Source organism: Danio rerio, chromosome 3 (assembly GCF_049306965.1).
Source record: "Danio rerio strain Tuebingen ecotype United States chromosome 3, GRCz12tu, whole genome shotgun sequence".
Classification (NCBI taxonomy): domain Eukaryota; kingdom Metazoa; phylum Chordata; class Actinopteri; order Cypriniformes; family Danionidae; genus Danio; species Danio rerio.
The window spans coordinates 13,877,501-13,896,896 of NC_133178.1; the positions used below are offsets into that span (position 1 = coordinate 13,877,501).

Consider the following 19,396-nt stretch of genomic DNA (forward strand, 5'->3'; position numbering starts at 1 on the left):
TTGTTTTGTTTCATGTGGCTTTACACAGTCAGTTGTCTTTTGGAATTATTTCTTACAATTACCAGATGATATGGCATGCTGTGTGCACTTAATTGTGCTCAAAAACCTTTCACGTGGCCTCCATTTCCCAGGTGAGTGAAATTATATACTTATATACCATCTCTATAAATGTATTTGTTTTATATAAGTTCATTTATCATTATAATTTTCTTTAGAGCTGTAATGCACTCCAGAATCTGACAGACTGATTAGCTGTAGGCTCTAGAACAGTCATCTGAAGCGTTGTCATACAGAGTTATGCCTGAACATCATAAATAGCCTTAAATTTACTAACACAGACTGTAGTATTTGGAAGTAATTCGCGTTTTCCTCCTGTAGAAAAGCATCATAAGAACAATGCTTAGTGGCTCAATGTATTACAAGAGTGTTTTTTAAAAGACTAAACACTTTATTGATATAGTTTACAACCAAGCCAATGTGGTCAGAACATAAACGAGTAGTAGGTAATAAAGTAATACGCGTTTCTCCCAAAGAAAAGCCCGTCTAAGCAAAATACTAGCAGGCGCCTGTAGCTTAATTAAAAAAAATAATAAATGACTAGGTTTGTGGTCACAAATGGGAAAGTAGTTCACTAATACTTATGTCAATAATAATTATTTATGTCTGTTACGTATTTTCTTTAAATAATTAAATGATAATATGAAAATAATATAAATAAATAAATATCTTAAGTAGTGAGGTTTTTGATTGTTTTTGTGTATATATTGCGGTGTGTGTATTGTGTGTGTATTTAGGTGGTTCCTGTGGTTCTTCTCTCCGCCTTTGTCTCCAAATAGGTTTCATTATGCCGCACAGGTGCGGGGAATCAGTAGCCAGCCAGCACGTGGAGGCCGGCTTGTTTGTGGAGACAATTTAAACCGGACTGGAACATCGTTCTAAGAGTCTCCTCTCTCCCGGCTTTTGTTGATTATTTTGTGGAGTAGAAACTGTGGTGTATTTTCACTCGGCTAAATTGTTAAAAGTGATTGCTGAGTGTTGACTTTGAGATATACGGAGACACGTGTGCTGAGGAGGGTGCCTTTTTGTTTTATTACTTTTTCCTCATGTTTTGTGGTTAGTAGGGAGGTAAGTGAATGTTATTTTATTTGTTTATTTGTTTAATTTCATGTGCAGGTAAGAGGGTTAAAAACTTAGTTAGCTGTTGAGTTTTGTTTGTTATTTTGGCATTTACCTCCGCAAGCTTTTTATAGTTTCCTTTTTAAAAATTTATACGTCAAATAAATCTGACTTTACGTTATTTGGCTAAGTTGGCGGTTCATTCCGCTTTGGTTACTCCAGATTAATAAAGGGACTGAGCCGACAAGAAAATGAATGAATGAGTAGATGGTGTGTGTTTCCTTAAGTTATTTTTAAATCAATTAGTGCACCCTTTGTTCAGAAATATCTCACTTGTAATATGTGCGCATATTTACTGTACAAAACCTGTACAAAAAATAATAATGAAATAAAATAATTATTCATAATAGAGTACAAATTATCAATCAATCGAGGTTTTGATTTTATGCCAAATCGCCCGGCCCTAGTTTCATTTTATGGAAACATTTTCAAATGCATCTTTTCTTTTGTTATAGTACTTTAAACTTAACATCACAAATAGTTTTTGGGCCAAACCCTTTTCTTAAAAGGAAACTTAAGACGGTAGAACATCAAAGGACTACAAAATAAGACCCACAACCTTTACCAGTGAAAAATAAACCAATAAATAGTGTAACATGAACATGTTATATTACACCATAAACCATGCACACCTTATGTGACAAGCGCTGAAACTATTTGAGAACCAATAAAACAAAGAAACTGAGGTAAAGTTGATTTTATATTCGCATATCACTTCAGTGACAGCTTGTGACATGATCCTTATATTGATTACCACGATACTTTGAATATTCACTCTAAAATCACATGCAAGAATGACTTCAAAACAACATTAGCACTATTTATTTGACTGAACATTGATGTAATTTGATAGTTATTGGCTGTTAATATGATTTTACCATTTAGAATATTTTTTAAAGTTATTTTATTAGGGAGAAATCCGAAATGTCTGAATATAAAACCAACTTTACCTCATCAACAAAGAAAACAATCAGAAAGCAAAGTATTTAGCATCTATAACAAAGCATCTAACGTTAGTGATCTCATCCCTTAAAACTCAAACATGCGAGTTATAACACTGGTTTAGTGACACTCTGGAGGGTCTGTGAATATCTGTCCACCCCACACAGATGTGTTTCTGTCCTGATACCAGGGGAAATGGACAGAATTAGGTCAACACATTCACAAAGATCTTAACTCCAGCTGAGACATCTCGCTAATCCTCGTCTAGACCACACCAAATTGATTTCCCACCATTATGCAGCTATTTAACGACTCGACAGTTATATAGAGATGCATGTAGAGAATCTGTTTACCACGTAAGAGGTCTGTCGTGTATTGATAAGCTCATTATTAGCCTCTCAGCTAGCTCGAGATGTCATTAGAATGGCTGTCAACGAGGAAAACACTTACCGAGCTGGGTCACCACCGCGATAAGGTGCATCAAATATTAAGTTCTCGCGAGCGGGCTGTTGTATTTTTACAATAAACTCGTCATAATTTTTCTACAAATCATATTTTCCTCTGTTGTCTCGCAGCTCAACTGTCTTCTTCCTCTTTCTTGCTTGTTGTGGGTTGACAATGGCTGCTCCACCTCGCGAGGAGTGTCCCTCGGTCACTGATTGGCCCGCATCAACGTCTGTCAAGCGATATAATCCCGCCCCTGCAACCTAAAGTCAGACAATCGTGAAGGGCGTTTTTTAACAGGACAATGGTCACATTTCTGTAACATTTTTACGAAATTTTTTAATATTTTCTTATATCCTGAAAATAAATAAATAAATAAATAAAATAAAAAAAATAAAATAAAAAAAATATACATATAAACCATTTATAAGATATTTGATTGGAATTTTCTTCTGTGAAAAAACATTTTCAATAAAATTTAAGAATATTTTTCAATATCCTAAAAATTAATATGTAATTTTAACATATACATATATGTAACATAAATAAAGAGTCCCGTCACTGATAGCAAATTATGTGGTGAAAATATAGAGATGTTGGGTAGTCTTTTCAATATTTTTTAGTAATGAATTCTGACTACTTTTGGATTACTTTTAGATTACTCTAATTTAGATTAATTTTTTAAACCATTTATAAGATATTTGATTGGAATTTTCTTCTGTAAAGAAACATTTTTTTTTTACAAAATTTAAGAATATTTTGCATATTCTGCTGAATGCAATTTTGACACACACAAATATAGAGAGATTTTTTTTCAACACATTTCTAAACATAATAGCTTTAAAAACTTATTTCTAATAACTGATTTATTTTATCTTTACCATGATGACAGTAAATAATATTTTGCTTGATATTTTCCCAGACACTTCTATACAGCTTAAAGTGACATTTAAAGGCTTAACTAGGTCAATTAGGTTAACTAGGCAGGTTAGGCTAATTAGGCAAGTTATTGCATATTGATGGTGAAAAAATTGCTTAAAGGGGCTAAAATGGTGTTTAAAAAATGAAAAACTGTTTTTATTCTAGCCGAAATAAAACAAATAAGACTTTCTCCAGAAGGAAACATAAAAATATATAATATTAATAAAAAGCTCCGTTACTGATAGCAAATTACCTAATGAAAATATGCAGACGTTAGTCTTTTCGATACTTCTAAGTAATGTATGTATTCTGACTACTGTTGAACTGCTATTAGATTACTCTACTTTAGATTAATATTTAAATCATTTTAGAGATTTGAATGAGATTTTCTTTTGTAAAGAAACATTCTTTAAGTCACGAATATTTTGCTTATATCCTAAAAATAAACGTGTCATTTTAACACATATAAAACATACATAAAGAGTGCAGTCACTGATAGCAAATTACATAATGAAAATGTAGAGATTGTAACATTAGTAGGTCATATTTTTTATGTATTCTGACTACTTTTGGATTACTTTTAGATTACTTTTAGATTCCTTTTTAAACCACTTATAAGATATTTAAATGACTATTATTTAAAGAAAAAGGGATAGAGACATAGAACCCCAGATTTCAAAGTGGCATTGATTCACTGCCGAAAATACTGAATCAATGTTGAGGAGCTACCCATTTCCAAGCACTAAAAATACTCACATTGAATTGCCGTTGATAATTCAATCATTTGCCTTTCTTGAAAATACTTAAATCAAGATAAATATTTGTCCAGTTTTAAAAAGTTTGACAACAAGGTGAATTACACATGTTTTTTTTCTCGAATAATTAAATACTATAAGTGGATTTTGAGGCACATTGTTTTGCAGAGTTTTCTGAATTTGCTATTTCATGTTAATTTGCTTATTCAGTCACTTTAACTAGAATGTCAAAAGTTTGGCTATAGCTTTAGCCATGAAACCTCTAACACTAAATTGACCAGTGTTTCAGTTTCATTGTGCAACCCCTGTATATGCACTACATAATTATTTCTGCATCAAACAAATAATGACTTGCATTAACATAAAGGTTTTACTTGAATGGCTCTACGCATATATTAACAGATAAAAGACTCATTCACCATCCAACAGAGACTTTTATTTAATCTTAAATCTCAGCAAATAAATGTCTTCATGACAAGTATATTATGTCGATAAATAAATAACAATCAAGTAATACTATAATGCAGCAAAGCCCTCCACGACACGGGCTCTGGTAATGGCACAGTGGAAAAGACGAAACTCACTGCATATTAACAAGAAACCATGAGTTAGATGTAAAAAAAAAAAACAACAACAAAAAAAATGCAATTTATAAAAAGCATTTCAATTCGATTACTGCATCACAGCAAGCAGTTGTTTTTTTTCTGTATATATTTTCCTCGACATAGTGCATATGCAACAACATCAACTCTGATAACAATGACGGTAAGTATAATTGATCATGGATCCTAAGCTGAAGCGGTAAAATATACAATCGTTGCGTGCCGTATAAGCGAGAGGACATTCGGCTCCTCTGAAACATGGTCATTCAACATCAAGCAGAAAGAGATTCTTAAGAAACGGCAAAGAACAATATGAAATGCTGGCATTGTCCTCGTTATTACGTAAGAATGTGAAGAGATACTATGGCAACTGGTGGAAACGCGAGGTGACGTCACATTATGGGATGTATTTTGGCACTGAATCTGTTTTATATACTCGATAGTCAATTCAAAATATTTACATTCAATATGTTCTCGTCTTGATGTATGCGTCTGTATACAAACATGGGAACATGAGAGTATAGGTTTAACATTTCAGATTATATACTTGTGTGTGTGTGTGTGTGTGTGTGTGTGTGTGTGTGTACTTGTTTATGTGGTTTACGAGGACAAAGTATAATAACATCACTGTGAACAAATTGTACTCAATTATGAGGACATGCCTTACGTCCTTGTAATTCAAAATGCAGAAAAAAACATAATATAATAGTGTTTTGGCACTTTTTTAAAAAAATGTCAAGGGTTTTCTGGAAAGGTTGGGTTTAGGGTTAGAGTAAGGTGATATAATAAGTATTTTTCAGTATAAACTACATTAGGCCTATGGAGAGTCCTTATAAACCATACATACAAGTATGTGTACTTGCTTATATGGTTTAAAAGGACACCAAATTGAACAATGACAAAAGTATGACAAGTTGTTCTCTATTAAGTGGTTTGTGAGCACATGTTGTATGTCCTAGTAATCCAAAATGCACAACAAATCAATGATGTTTGGCACTTTCTTAAAATTTACCTGTGAAGGTTGGGTTTAGGGTTAGGGTAAGGTGACATATTAAGCTTTTTCCAGTATAAATGGCATTATGCCTATAGGGAGTCCTTATAAATTATATATACAAGTGTGTGTACTTCCTTATGTGGTTTAAGAGGACACAAAATTGTATAATGACATAAGTATGATGAGTTGTACTCTGTTAAAGTGGTTTATGAGGACATGTCTTATGTCATTGTAATCCAAAATGCATAACAATCATAATATAATGGTGTTTTGACACTTTCTTAATAATTGCTAGTGAAGGTAAGAGGATTTAATAAGCGTTTTTCAGTATAAATTACATTATACTTATGGAGAGTCCTTGTAAACCATATATATATAAATATATACAAGTGTGTGTGTGTGTGTGTGTGTGTGTGTGTGTGTGTGCACTCAAAAACTTTTTTTTTGCTGCTTGTTTAAACTACTTATTTAATATGAGCTGAATTAACAGGATTCTTGATTTTTGGGGGGACAACTTAATTGTTTTATGTTAAATCCACTTAGTTATAAGTTAAATTAACTTAATCAATTTGTGTTAGGACGACATGAATGAGTTTTGTGGAACCCTAAAATTGTCCCAACACAAATCTATTTAGTCTAAATATTCAAATAAGTAGACTGAACATAAAACAATTAAGTTTCCCCAAAAATCTCAAGAATTGTGTTATCAGCTCATTTTAAATAAGTAGCTTGAAAAAAACACAAAAAATATTTTTTGAGTGTGTGTACGTACTTGTTTATATGTTTTATAAGGACACAAAATTGTATATTAACATAAGTATGACCTAGATGCACTATTAAGATGGTTTATGAGGACATGCCCTGTGTCTTCGCAATTTTAAAACACTTAAAAGTTATACTTAATGGGGACTTTTGACATTCAAGTTTTGAAGGTCAAATTTGGGGTTGGGTTTAGGGGTAAGAAAAATAATAATTAAATAAGTTTTACAGTAAAATACAGTATGCCTATAGAGAGTCCTTGTAAACCATATATACAAGTGTGTGTGTATACTTTGAAAAAAAAGCTTTTCTTACTGAGAGTTTTTGTCTCGTTTCTAGTCCAAATATTTTCAAATTCTTAAATCAGAAGCATTTTCTAGATAATAAATAAATTCAGAAATAATATGTTAAAATCAAGTTTGAGGTGAGCAAAATAATCTCACTTCAAAGCAAAAACATGATTATTAGAGATTATTTTTCTTGTTTTAATGAAAAACTCACTTAATGTTGGCTCTATATCTCTAAAAAAAGACAATATTGTTTGCTTGTCTAGAAAATGCTTCTTGATTTAAGATAATTTGTAGATATTTGGAGTAGAAACAAGCCAAAAACTCTTGAGAAAAAAAAGTGTGTTCATCTTTGTCTCACTTCTCTCTCTCTCCCCATCTCACGTTTTCTCTTCCACTCCTTCATCCCTTTTTCAGTCCATAAGGCACCAAACCTTGTTACAAAACATGCCCGACTGTGAAGCTCATACTTACAATGTGTACTTGCAACCTTTTTTGTTGTCACTTCCAGTATTTCCTTACTCTGGTGTACATTTACAGTCAATAACAGACATACACACACATGTAAACACACACTGACATACTACAGGCACCTGCATAAGCGCACGAGCAAACACACTTGTTAAAGTTGCCGGCTGAGAGGGAGAAGAGAGACCGAGTAGGAATTGTGTGTTGCGATGAAGAAAACAAATGAAAGTCTTGCAGAGAGAGAGAAAGAGAGAGAAAAATAACTGTATTCCTTCTGTTTCTTCTCCTTTCCATTCAAACCACAATTTGGATTTGCTTGTGGACTGCCGTCTCAGATGGACACCTCATACTCTCGTGTGTCCTAAAGAAAGACAAAGAGGAGAAAAACACACTTCTATAGGGCAATATAATGGAAAAATACATTGATTTTCATGATCATAACAATATTGTCTACTCATTTACATTACAAGGTGGTAATCAAAAGTAAATGAATGAGGCTAGCTATATTAATATATATATAAAACAGTTCTGTCTGGTTCTTGAATCTGATTGGCTGATAATATTCTGCAATAACTGCACTCTTACGGACTCTTCACTCTTGTGTATTACTCCGCCCACATAGAATGACAGCAGATCAAAAGACTCACAACAGTTTGACAAATATTGCAGCTGTTAGACAACATAATGTACTTTTGAGGCTATTTGAGGCAAGAATGTGGTTGTTTAAATTGCAAATATGCAGTTTATTTATAAGGACAGAGCCTGTTTAAAAATATTTATAATTTCTGAGATACAGCACGTCGGCATCTATAGCCTGTCATTTTGAGCAGAGCAAAAATGGTTAACGCTCCACCACAAGATGGCGATAGAGACCGCAAGTCCTTAAGGGAGAAAAACAACATTTTCTCAGCTTAAGTTTCATAGAGCTGAACAAATCCTTACAGAACTGACAAGTGACATTCTAAGTCGATCTCTCTCTTTTGTATGTTGTAGTGCTGTATTTAAACCATAGTAATCTGGTAGTGTTTGCTTTGCTTTGGCTTTTTTTGGGTTAATTTTGTGAAATCCCAATTGAAACAGAGAAATACTGGGAAATGTCTCTAGACTGATGAAATTTCATGCCAATCAGCCTTATAATCTTAATATGCCAGTAAAATCACCTGTTTTGTCGACATTTTAGACATTAGGCTAGAGAATCATGCTAATGACAGCTGCAGATTTGAATAAATGGAGGAAAGTGTTTGATTTTCTTTTTTATATACACGATTGTGCCGCAGAACTGTTGTATAAATGCAATATTGCATACATCGCACCGCACTGCAACTTGTGTGATATTGTGAATATATATATACAGTATGTCGTCAATCGATTAAAAAAAATGAATTTTGCAATTTTGCAATTAATCACAAATAATCACATTTAAAAGACTGAAACTTAAAAAAAAAGCAAATTTTGGCTAATCAAATGTACAACTAATGTAAACGCAAGACAAAAAAACTATTTAAACTCAAAATCTAATTGTTTATTAAAATTTTTCTTAACTTGTAACACAGATTTCTTCATGTAAACAACATACCCACAACAAACCATCAAGATCCTGGCTTGACAGCCATATTTATTACAGAAATAAAAACACAGGCATGTTAATGCCATTTTAATTTCAAAACAATCAATGCCAATAAAGAAAACATTGATTTCCATGTTGGATTCTAAGTGGACTGCAAAAAATGCCAATATACAGGCATTGCAGATATGGAAAATGGAAAATTATAATAATAATAAACTATTGAAAACAAACAATTGCACTCATTGAAAAGTTGTATTGCTGTGAGTTGAGAACATTAATTATAAAGTAGAAACAATTTTGCTTAGTCCAACTTTACATTCAGACAGTTGATAAGACAGTCAAGTCTGTTGACATTATCGGAGGACAATGTGGCCCTTTTCTTTTGAAGGATGTGAGCTGAGAGTGAGAACAGTCTCTGACAAGCAGGATCACTGAATCAGCATATGAATTTCGGTGCCTAATTTTGTTGCCACTGGTGCAGCGACAAGGACGTAAGAAGCATCAAGGGAAACATCAAAGGCACCCACAGATACGTGTTGTGTGACACCAAAGACTAATTCTTACAGGGACTTTGGTCACACCATCTCGAAACATTTAACTTTAAGGGATACAAAGGCGACATCTGTGATTTTTTTTTCTTTTTTAAATATTTCCCAAATGATGTTGAACAAAGCAAGGGAATTTTCACAGTTTGTCTGATAATATTTTTTCTTGATAAGCTCTTACCCCTGCCTCATAGAGAGGGTTGTTGAAGTCAGACTCCACTGTAATGGGGCTGTAGGAGTGGGTGTGAGAGAGAGACTTCCAGAACATCGGCTTCCACTGCCACCTACACACACTGAGACAGACAGAGAGAGAGAGGTGTTGAGCGAGAGAGCTAAATAAAGAGCAAATGTGAAGAAGACTTTGACAACAATCAGAAAAAATAACTGAATTGCGAAGTCAACGTGAGACCTTTGACTTTATTAACGTGCTGCAATTTTAATAGAGAATCAGATTTGGAAATCATGGAATGTGGCTCTCAATGCCACAAAAGAGACACAGCTTTTAATTTAAATGTAAATAAGTTTGTTTTTAAGTGCAATTTTGTGTTTAAAAGACATCTTATATTCTTGCGAACATACCGTGTCCAACATTTTGACTCAAGCAAGACTAAATTTGGCCTATCAATGACAATGTTTACAAAGATGTCAGCAGGGGCAATTTTAGGATTTCCATGTTAGGGGGGCTCAGCTCCTAATAAGGTAAAAGAAATTGTATATATATTTATATACATATATATATAAAGCCTAATAATACATATATAAGTACATATATAAACATCCTCAACAGCATCCAAGGGTTAAGGCCTTTTACATAAGTTGCTTTTTGAATGTTCCTTTCATGTTCCCGTTTTACATCTTATAGTACAGTGTTTCTCTACCACGTTCCTGAAAGACCCCAGCACTACAGATTTTCCATGTCTTCTTAACCGAACACACCTGATTCAGATCATCAATAGCAGAGACTGAAAGACCAGTGAATGGTGTGACAGTCAATGGAGACCTCCAGGAATGTGGTGGTATACTACATCATTTACGCCAGTATTTGACGCTAGTTTCTGCTCTGCTGGAATTTTTTATGCACAACAATTGGTGCTCGTCATGGCACCATAGGTGATTTTAGGCATAATTGTTTTTAATGTTTTTAAAAAGAAGTTTGCTTCTCACACTATACATGTACACCAGGAGTGCCCAAACATTTTCGTATGAAGGGCCAAAAACCAAATATCATTGATAGCCGTGGGATAAATTTCATGGGAATGAAGGCTGCCATGGGTAATTTCCTAATTCTTATGATCTGATTAAAAAATAAATGCAGCATAACTTTTTAAATTAGAATTTATTGCAATAAATACATAAACAATTATATTTATAACACAGTGCAGTTCAATGCTGAATCTACTAGTCAAGCAGAAGCTGCCTTTGGCTTGATTCACTCACCAATGTCTCTGCATTATCCTCTATGCGTCATATTTAGGCTATATTTTAAACTAAATCTGATTCGTTTACACCATTTAAATTGAAACATTTAATTTCAGATGGCTTTTTTGAAGCTTAACAATAAAACAAACAAATAAAAGGTTACATTAAATTTGAAATGACAGTCTCTAAACCATTCTCAGATGGAATGGCGGGCCAATTCAAAGTTACTATGAGCCAAAATTGGCCCAAGGACTCTTTGGACATCTCTGGTGTAAACAGATGACGGCGGATACAAATTCTCAAGCAACAGGCCACATCTGCCATTTAATTCACTAACTTTTCATTCAAGTTAAAGCACTTCATGATGTCCATTTCCTCCAGAATTCTCAGCACAGTCATGGCCTGCGCCCGAAATCTCCTACTACTCAGTAGGTACTGCATTTGAATTTAAACGTACTACTCCGTTAGGGGGCGATGCAGTGGCGCAGTGGGTAGCACGTTCGCCTCACAGCAAGAAGGTCGCTGGTTCGATCCTCGGCTCAGTTGGCGTTTCTGTGTGGAGTTTGCATGTTCTCCCTGCATTTGCGTGGGTTTTCTCCGGGTGCTCTGGTTTCCCCCACAGTCCAAAGACATGTGGTACAGGTGAATTGGGTAGGCTAAATTGTCCGTAGTGTGTGTGTGTATGTGTGGATGTTTCCCAGAGATGGGTTGCGGCTGGAAGGGTATCTGCTGCGTAAAAACTTGCTGGATAAGTTGGCGGTTCATTCCGCTGTGGTGACCCCAGATTAATAAAGGGATAAGGGAAAAGTATGTTCTATATTCTGTATGAATATGTAAAGTATGAATGGAGTTCGGACGTACTACATCTGCCATTTTGTCATGGTCACGTGCCCTACATGCATCAGTTGCGTCGCTTCACTTACATTCATGAATTCTCTCGTGGGGCATTATGGGATAGCGCAGCGAGTATGGAATGCGCACTTCAGAATCTCGCCAGAAGTAGTAAGTCATCCGGGTATTTCTCGCATACGGATTTTTGAATTCTATGAATTCAGACATACCACTCGGCTCGCGTACTGATTTTAGCGTACTGTATATGGTCTCTTGCCTGAAGCCATACAATTGTTTGTTGTTTAATGCTGTGTGTGCGTCCTGTCGCAAAACGTAGCGAAAGTACTACAAAATGATAATAGTTTGATTGCTGTGTTTACTTGTCTGTACTGCATTTTAAAATTGCGACTAAAATAAGAACACTTCACATGTCTTAATACGATTTCTCTTTAGTTCGATTATGACTTTAGTTTGATTAAGGTAATCAAAAATCACTGTTTAGATGGTAGACATTTAATCAGAGTACAGTATTAATTAGTATTGGTGTCCATGTAAACATACAAAATCAAGTGAAGTACATAAATTAGACAGACTTCACATGTGTAGTAATTCATTCATTTGATGACAAGTCTAGTGTTGGACTATTGTTATTCATGCATTAAGTGCTCACTCGTGGTCCACAGTCAGCCTTCTTGTGGCCAAGATGTCTATGTTCCTTTATTTATTTTACTTTGGCTTAGTGCCTTATTTATTAGGGGTAGCCACAGTGGAATGAACTGCCAACTATTCCAGCAAATGTGTTACGCAGCAGATGCCCTTTCCAGCCACAACCCAGTACTGGGAAACACCCAAACACACTCCTTCACACATACCCATTCATTCGTTTTCTTTTCGGCTTAGTCCCTTTATTAATCCGGGGTCGCCACAGCGGAATGAACCGCCAACTTTCCCAGCAGCGGATGCCCTTCCAGCCGCAAGCCATCTCTGGGAAACATCCACACACACTCATTCACACACACACTCATACACTACGGACAATTTAGCCTACCCAATTCCCCTGTACTGCATGTCTTTGGACTTTGGGGGAAACCGGAGCACCCAGAGGAACCCCACACCAACTCAAGGAGATCATGCAAACTTTACACAGATATACCAACTGGTCCAGTCGGGACTCGAACCAGCAACCTTCCTGCTGCCCTGGGTCTATGTTTAGATGTCTATTAGATGTCTTTTAACTATACTAGTCATTTTTAATGATTTCTGCCAACATAACACAAAATAAGATATCTTGAAGTATGATGGAAACATGTAACCATTGATATCCATAGTAAGAAAAACAAATGCTATGGAAGTCCATGATTAAAGGTTTTCAACATTCTTTAAAAGATCTTTTCATGTGTTCAACAAAAGAAAGACTCAAACTGGTTTGAAACAAATGGAAAGAGAGTAAATGAAGACAGAACTTTCATTTTTAGGTGAACTATCCCTTTAATGGCAGGTTCCAGAGGCCAGTTTTCTCTTAAATAAAGTAAATAATGCCTAATATAGTAGACAAGCAGCAGCAGTTTATGGCAGTTATTCCTTTTCTCAGACAGAGATGTTGCAACATTTTGGTGAACTAACACAAAAACAAATTTCCCCCAGCATCTGATAAGGCAGCTAGACGTTGGCCAGACATGACTTGGACCAAGCCTGGGGAAAAACAGGCTTTCGGATTGGTCAACTTGTGGACTTTTGCTCTTTCTTAATGACAAATGATCATTAACGCATATGTTTCCTCACTCTATTTAGTTCAGAAAGCAATAAGATAACGCAAATTTAAAATAAAATCACACAACTTGTATTTTTTGCTCTTTAATGCCTAATCATTCATAGTAATAATAAACAGCAGTTGTGTTAGTTACTCTTAAATAGCTTAAAAACATACAGTTAAAGACAGAATTATTAGCCCCCCTGCATATTTTTTCCCCCAATTTCTGTTTAGCGGAAGATTTCTTTCTCAACACATTTCTAAACACAATATTAATTCATTTCTAATAACTGATTTATTTTATCTTGATGACAGTACATAATATTTGACTAGATATTTTGTTTGTTTGTTCTATGTAGGAAGACTAATAGATCAAAACTTACTTGCTTTTACCCTATAAACAGTGAGACAATATTTCCTTACATTTTGAAACTCTAATATTGTAGTGTTTATACAGTATAAAACTATATATCTTTTGAGAACGTGAAGTATCTAGTTTCCATATCTTGAGATGGATTTTGACTGATGATTATTAGTCATCTTGTGCTGATGTTTGGTACTGCACCCAAACAAAAAACTATTGTAAGCTCATTTTTTAAGATATCAGACCCTATCATACACCCTGAGCAATAGGGAGTGTATGGCAAGATTTGTTGCTATATTAAGACCAGTGCAACTGTTATTTTCACGCTTTACCCCATGTTGTTGAAATAGCAAATCCAATTGCGCCAATGTGTGACTACCAATGTGGGCAGAGTGCGTGTCTATGCAGGTCCAAAACTTTTCCAAACACTTTGCTTAAACCACACAGGATGTACAGTAACACACAAATATGTTTACAAATGAAAAAAATAAAAGATTAAAATGTTACAAAATGATTATTTTCTACATGAAAATAAAAACCATCTCCATAACTTCTTCATCTCGGGGGGCTTTTTCAGTTTATTCATAACTATTTGCATTTGTATAATGTTATTATTATTAGCAGTATTATTTATTACATGCATATTTATATTTGTTTAATTAAAAAAACTAGTTTAGATTTGTCTGTCGGGTTTTAAAGATTTATGCATCACCATATGAGGCATAAGAATAGGACGTGTGTTTGGATATAACTCAGTTTTTTGACCACACTTCGTTATTATTGTTCATGTATTCATTTGCTGGAAATTAGAAATAAATGTAAAAATAGTTTTGAAGCAAATCTTTGCGTTTAAACTAAATTAAATATGTAGACTATGGATGTCTTCAGTGGAGTGAGTTTTCTTATCCACATAAGGAGTAAAGAGTAAAAGTAAAGTAAAGTGAAAGTAAAAAGGCTGAATGGAGAAGGATTGTTCTTAATCATCTCGCTGCAGATGGTTTGTTTAGCTGTTTTCTCGCTAGTGAAATGTTCAGTTTTTCCACTTACAAAGTCAGCCATGTAAATAACTAAGACGCCATGGTGTGACTAAACTGACTCTTAAAATGAATAGGAGTTGATACTCTGATTGGTTTAATGCACTTTATGCTCAAAACACACCCATAAGTCATTAAGAGAATAAGCACATCCCTGTTAGACCATGCGTCAGGGCGCAGAGTGTATTTTTCTGTCCTTAAAATAGCAAAAATGAATTTGGACACACTTTTAATGCTTTTGCGCCCTGCGCTTTAGACTTTGCGCTTAGAACATTAAAATAGAGCCCATCGACTTCAGATTTTGAATATCATTTATTCCGATATTTAGCTTTAAATTTAGGCTAAAAGAGGTGTTGTAAAATACACATGTAATGTAAAAATATATACATTTACTGTTTTATTATTTTCATGAACTTAAAGTCACATACCTTTTGTTAACTTGACAAGTGTTTTCTTTAAAATGAGACCAATCTTGAATCTATGCATAAGAAGCGTTTTTGTTATTTCCACGCCTATGTTGAAAAATTAGGTTGAACAGTTAGGGATTAAAACAAAATCTTTATTAATTCTAATATTAAGTGATTGTCAAAAAAAAAGAGAAACTGTATAATGCATATGGAGATGTGAAGTATGTATTTTATGAAGTGGCATATTTTAAGTCTACTGGGGCTAGTTTATTTGGCTTTTATTTAATGCTTTTAAAAGCATCATATAACAATCATAAGCCAATCATAATCTTTAAAAACTGCAAAAATAGCATAACATACTTTCAAAATACTTTCAGTAAATATAACTTAAGGCGACGCAGTGGCGCAGTGGGTAGTGCTGTCGCCTCACAGCTAGAAGGTCGCTGGTTCGATTCTCGGCTCAGTTGGCGTTTCTGTGTGGAGTTTGCATGTTCACCCTGCGTTCGCGTGGGTTTCCTCCGGGTGCTCCGGTTTCCCCCACAGTCCAAAGACATGTGGTACAGGTGAATTGGGTAGGCTAAATTGTTCGTAGTGTGTGTGTGTGTGTGTGTGAATGTGTGTGTGGATGTTTCCCAGAGATGGGTTGCGGCTGGAAGGGAATCCACTGCGTAAAAAATGTGCTGGATAAGTTGGCGGTTCATTCTGTTGTGGTGATCCCGGATTAATAAAGGGACTAAGCCCACTAGAAAATGAATGAATGAATGAAATATAACCTAGGCTTATTCTGAAAACATACCCCTACATCCATTTCTGGAGATCACAAAATACACCCCAGGAGCTGTTTTTTTGCAGTTTTTGTTTTCGCAAATCCACAAGAGGCCGCTGTGTATGCATTTGACATTGCAAATTTCTCCCACGAGTGCCATTCGCCCCGGCTCTTCTCATGTAAATTCAGCAGAAGGTGGTATCGACTGACTGACTGACTGATTAAATGACCAAACCCCCCACCCACCCCCTTCGCTATACCCAACCGATACTGTTTTAAAAAGCACAAATTGACCCGTCCACCCACTTCTCAAACCCAACCAACAGTGTTTTGAAAAGCAATCGAGAAAAATAAAGGTCCTCGTCTGATTTTTACCACATTTTCAGACTTTACCACATTCACAATATTTTAATATATTATATTAAAAGTAACTTTTACCCAAAACTGTCAACAAGTTAGAATCCTCCCCATTTTGTCATATCTTTGTCATAAAAAGCTAAATGTATATATACATAAGAAGTTTCACATACTGTATTAATCTCTTTTTTTATTGCCAGCGTGGTGTTTGTAACAAAACAGAGAAAATTAAATATATGAAAGTCTGTAAAATGACTTCATAATGAGGAACTCTGGATGTTTTTGAAAGTGAATAGGATTCAATGAGTAAATGCATTCAAAAAACTCACTTGGTGTAGTACATGTAGATTCCTCCAATCAGGAGGATGACCAGAATGATTGGCAGGATGATAGCCAATGCAATGTTCTCACTCAGCATCTGATGGGAGGCGTCTAATGACTGAGAAACTGAAAGAGCAAAGTAAACAACATTCACATCATTACGTGACAGAACTAGCCAGACTGCTGAACTAATGAAAATAACAGATACAATGATAATCAACGTTACCCTCCAATTTATGATCATCCAGAAGTCCTTCATAGGCCACTGCAAAAAAAAAAAAAATTCTTTGTCAATTGTTCAGATAAAAATGGCAACTCTACAGTGGTGGACATGTATAAAAAGACTTGGATTACTTAAAAACTTTCATACTGTTTTAATCCCTTTTTATTGCATATCCAGTTGAAGTGAAAATGATTTGCCTTCCTGTGAAATTTCGGTTTTCTGTTTTAATCCACACACCTTTACAGAAGGGCGGTGGGCTGTTCCACTGAGATGGGTGTCCTGGGACACAGTTGATGATCACTTCCCCAATGAGCTCGTAGCCCTCATAGCAGAAGAAGCGCAGTGTCTCGCCGGCCTGGTAACTGTGCTTGTACAGAGTCTGGTAGCCGTTGTCTGGCACACCCGGGTTTGGGCATGGATCATATTTTACTGTGAGGAAAAAGAGGGAATCGGTTTGACAGGTGGTTTATAGGTTTGTGCATTACAGAGAAATTTGCATAATATCTGTAATATGAATCCTTTTTCACAAGACAAAGTCAGCAGCATCTTAAATCCTTGAAAGTTTTTAATGTTTAGACTTTAATTATAAATTAATGTTAATTAACATAAATTAGTGTTTTTTTTTGTTAATGTATATTTATGTGAATATATATATATATATATATATATATATATATATATATATATATATATATATATATATATATATATATATATATATATATATATATATATATATATATATATATATATATATATCCTCTTTGCACCAAATTCCAAAAACGAATTACTGTTTATACGAGGTATTTCTAATGCAGAGTCTATGGGCAGCACAGTAAATTTGATGTTTTTCTTTTGTCTTGCTGCCGTTATCAGTTTTTTTCTTGTTATGAAAGTTTTTTTTTTAAATTATTTCAGCGAATAGGAATAAAAAATATAAAAAATGTAAATATTGTTGTACTCTCCCATTCACTATGCTCTAAGTTTGCCCAACTATAATGACATCTGCTACTGAGAAACTCGGAAATGTGAAAAGGGTCCATAACTATTACTAGCGATCAAAACTTTGAGGGTAGTTGGCTGCTAAAACTATAATATCACCATAAGATTCTTCAGTAATCAATATGCTGATTTGATGCTCTAGAAACATTTATGATAATTATTACTGCTGACTACTGCTAAACGTTTTGTAAAACTATTATACAGTATGTTGGATACATGAGAATAGCATTTATTATTCGAAAACTTTGCAAATTGACCAAAATTCAACGTTGAGCCAACATCTTAAACCAACGTTATATTGACATCAAATACTGACATTTATTCGTCAGGTATGGCAACCAAAATCCAACATCTGATAGACATCATAGTGGTAACATCCACACAACGTCAAGCTGTAACATTATTAGACGTTGATATTTGGTTGATTTTAGGTTGTTTTGGAAAGTGACCAAAATCCATTGTCGAGCCATCATCTTAAACCAACATCACATTGACTTCAAATCCTGACATTTATTCGTCAGGTATGGCAACCAAAATCTTATATCTGATAGACATCATAGTGGTACTGTCCACACAATGTCAAGCTATAACATCAATAGACGTTGATATTTGGTTGATTTTAGGTTGGCCATTGATTTCAGGCTGACATTGAGTTCTGACGTCAACACGATTTTCATTTTCAAACAAAATGCAACGTCCTCACGACATTGGGATACACTGCCAATCTGACGTTATGCTGACGTCCTATGCCTGCTGAGTGGTGTATGATTTAGTAATTTGACATTGAAAAGTTTTTCTAGAATCTTAAATCTTTCACCAAACTGTCAAAAATTGCTGTAAAATGTACATCATTACTAGCAGTTTTTAAAGTATTACTGGCATTTGCAAGTGCAATGTAAATTAACAATTACTCTCAATTTACACGTGCAACCAAAATTTACAATGATACTGCAGAATTTTAGAGCAATTGTTTTACAGTGTATGCAAGATTCCTTTTTTTGCTCAATTGCATTTTTATTTTATTCAGTGTATTTAAAAATCAAATGATATGCATGAATTAATTTTGACAAATTATAGATAATAAATTGCTTTAAATTCTATAAACCAATAAATCATTTTTGTTGAAATGAAGGTATACAATGTAATAATAAAACAACACAAGCACAAGGGAACATTACTAAAACTTCCCATTTACAGTAACAACTGAAAATATAAATATAAAAACTTACACTAAGGTATGAAACTTACACTGAGGTTAAACCTACAATAATAAAATCTACACTAGACCATTTTAAGGGATGTAAACAATAACACGTATACGTATTTCCTGTTTTACATATTTAATTTCCAAAGCTTCCGGGAATGCAAAAAGGTCCACATATTGATAAATAATGTTATGACATCTGTGAAGGATTGAATTGCCCCTTGTTACAGTTATGAACATGTTAGATGTAAAACAGGC

At 34.4% G+C, this 19,396-nt stretch overlaps 2 protein-coding genes and 1 long non-coding RNA gene across 3 annotated transcripts in view; all 3 read right to left on the bottom strand.

The window, feature by feature from the left end:
- The window catches only part of kctd13 (potassium channel tetramerization domain containing 13), a 13,651-nt gene extending 10,924 nt beyond the window's left edge, over positions 1 to 2,727 (bottom strand). Inside the window, 1 exon segment of the mRNA NM_001077151.1 lies at positions 2,569 to 2,727. The gene's annotated coding sequence lies outside the window, so the exon portion shown is untranslated.
- LOC137490042 (uncharacterized) overlaps positions 1 to 19,396 on the bottom strand; it is an 846,477-nt gene that overhangs the window by 84,087 nt on the left and 742,994 nt on the right. The window lies entirely within an intron of this gene.
- Positions 4,653 to 19,396, bottom strand: part of sez6l2 (seizure related 6 homolog (mouse)-like 2) — a 37,199-nt gene continuing 22,455 nt past the window's right edge. Inside the window, exons 15-19 of the mRNA XM_680990.9 lie at positions 17,170 to 17,361; positions 16,936 to 16,974; positions 16,718 to 16,835; positions 9,642 to 9,753; positions 4,653 to 7,709 (exon numbers count right to left, since the gene is read on the bottom strand). Of these exons, the coding sequence (XP_686082.5) occupies positions 7,680 to 7,709; positions 9,642 to 9,753; positions 16,718 to 16,835; positions 16,936 to 16,974; positions 17,170 to 17,361 (491 nt within the window). The 3' untranslated portion in view covers positions 4,653 to 7,679. The remainder of the gene's footprint in view (positions 7,710 to 9,641; positions 9,754 to 16,717; positions 16,836 to 16,935; positions 16,975 to 17,169; positions 17,362 to 19,396) is intronic.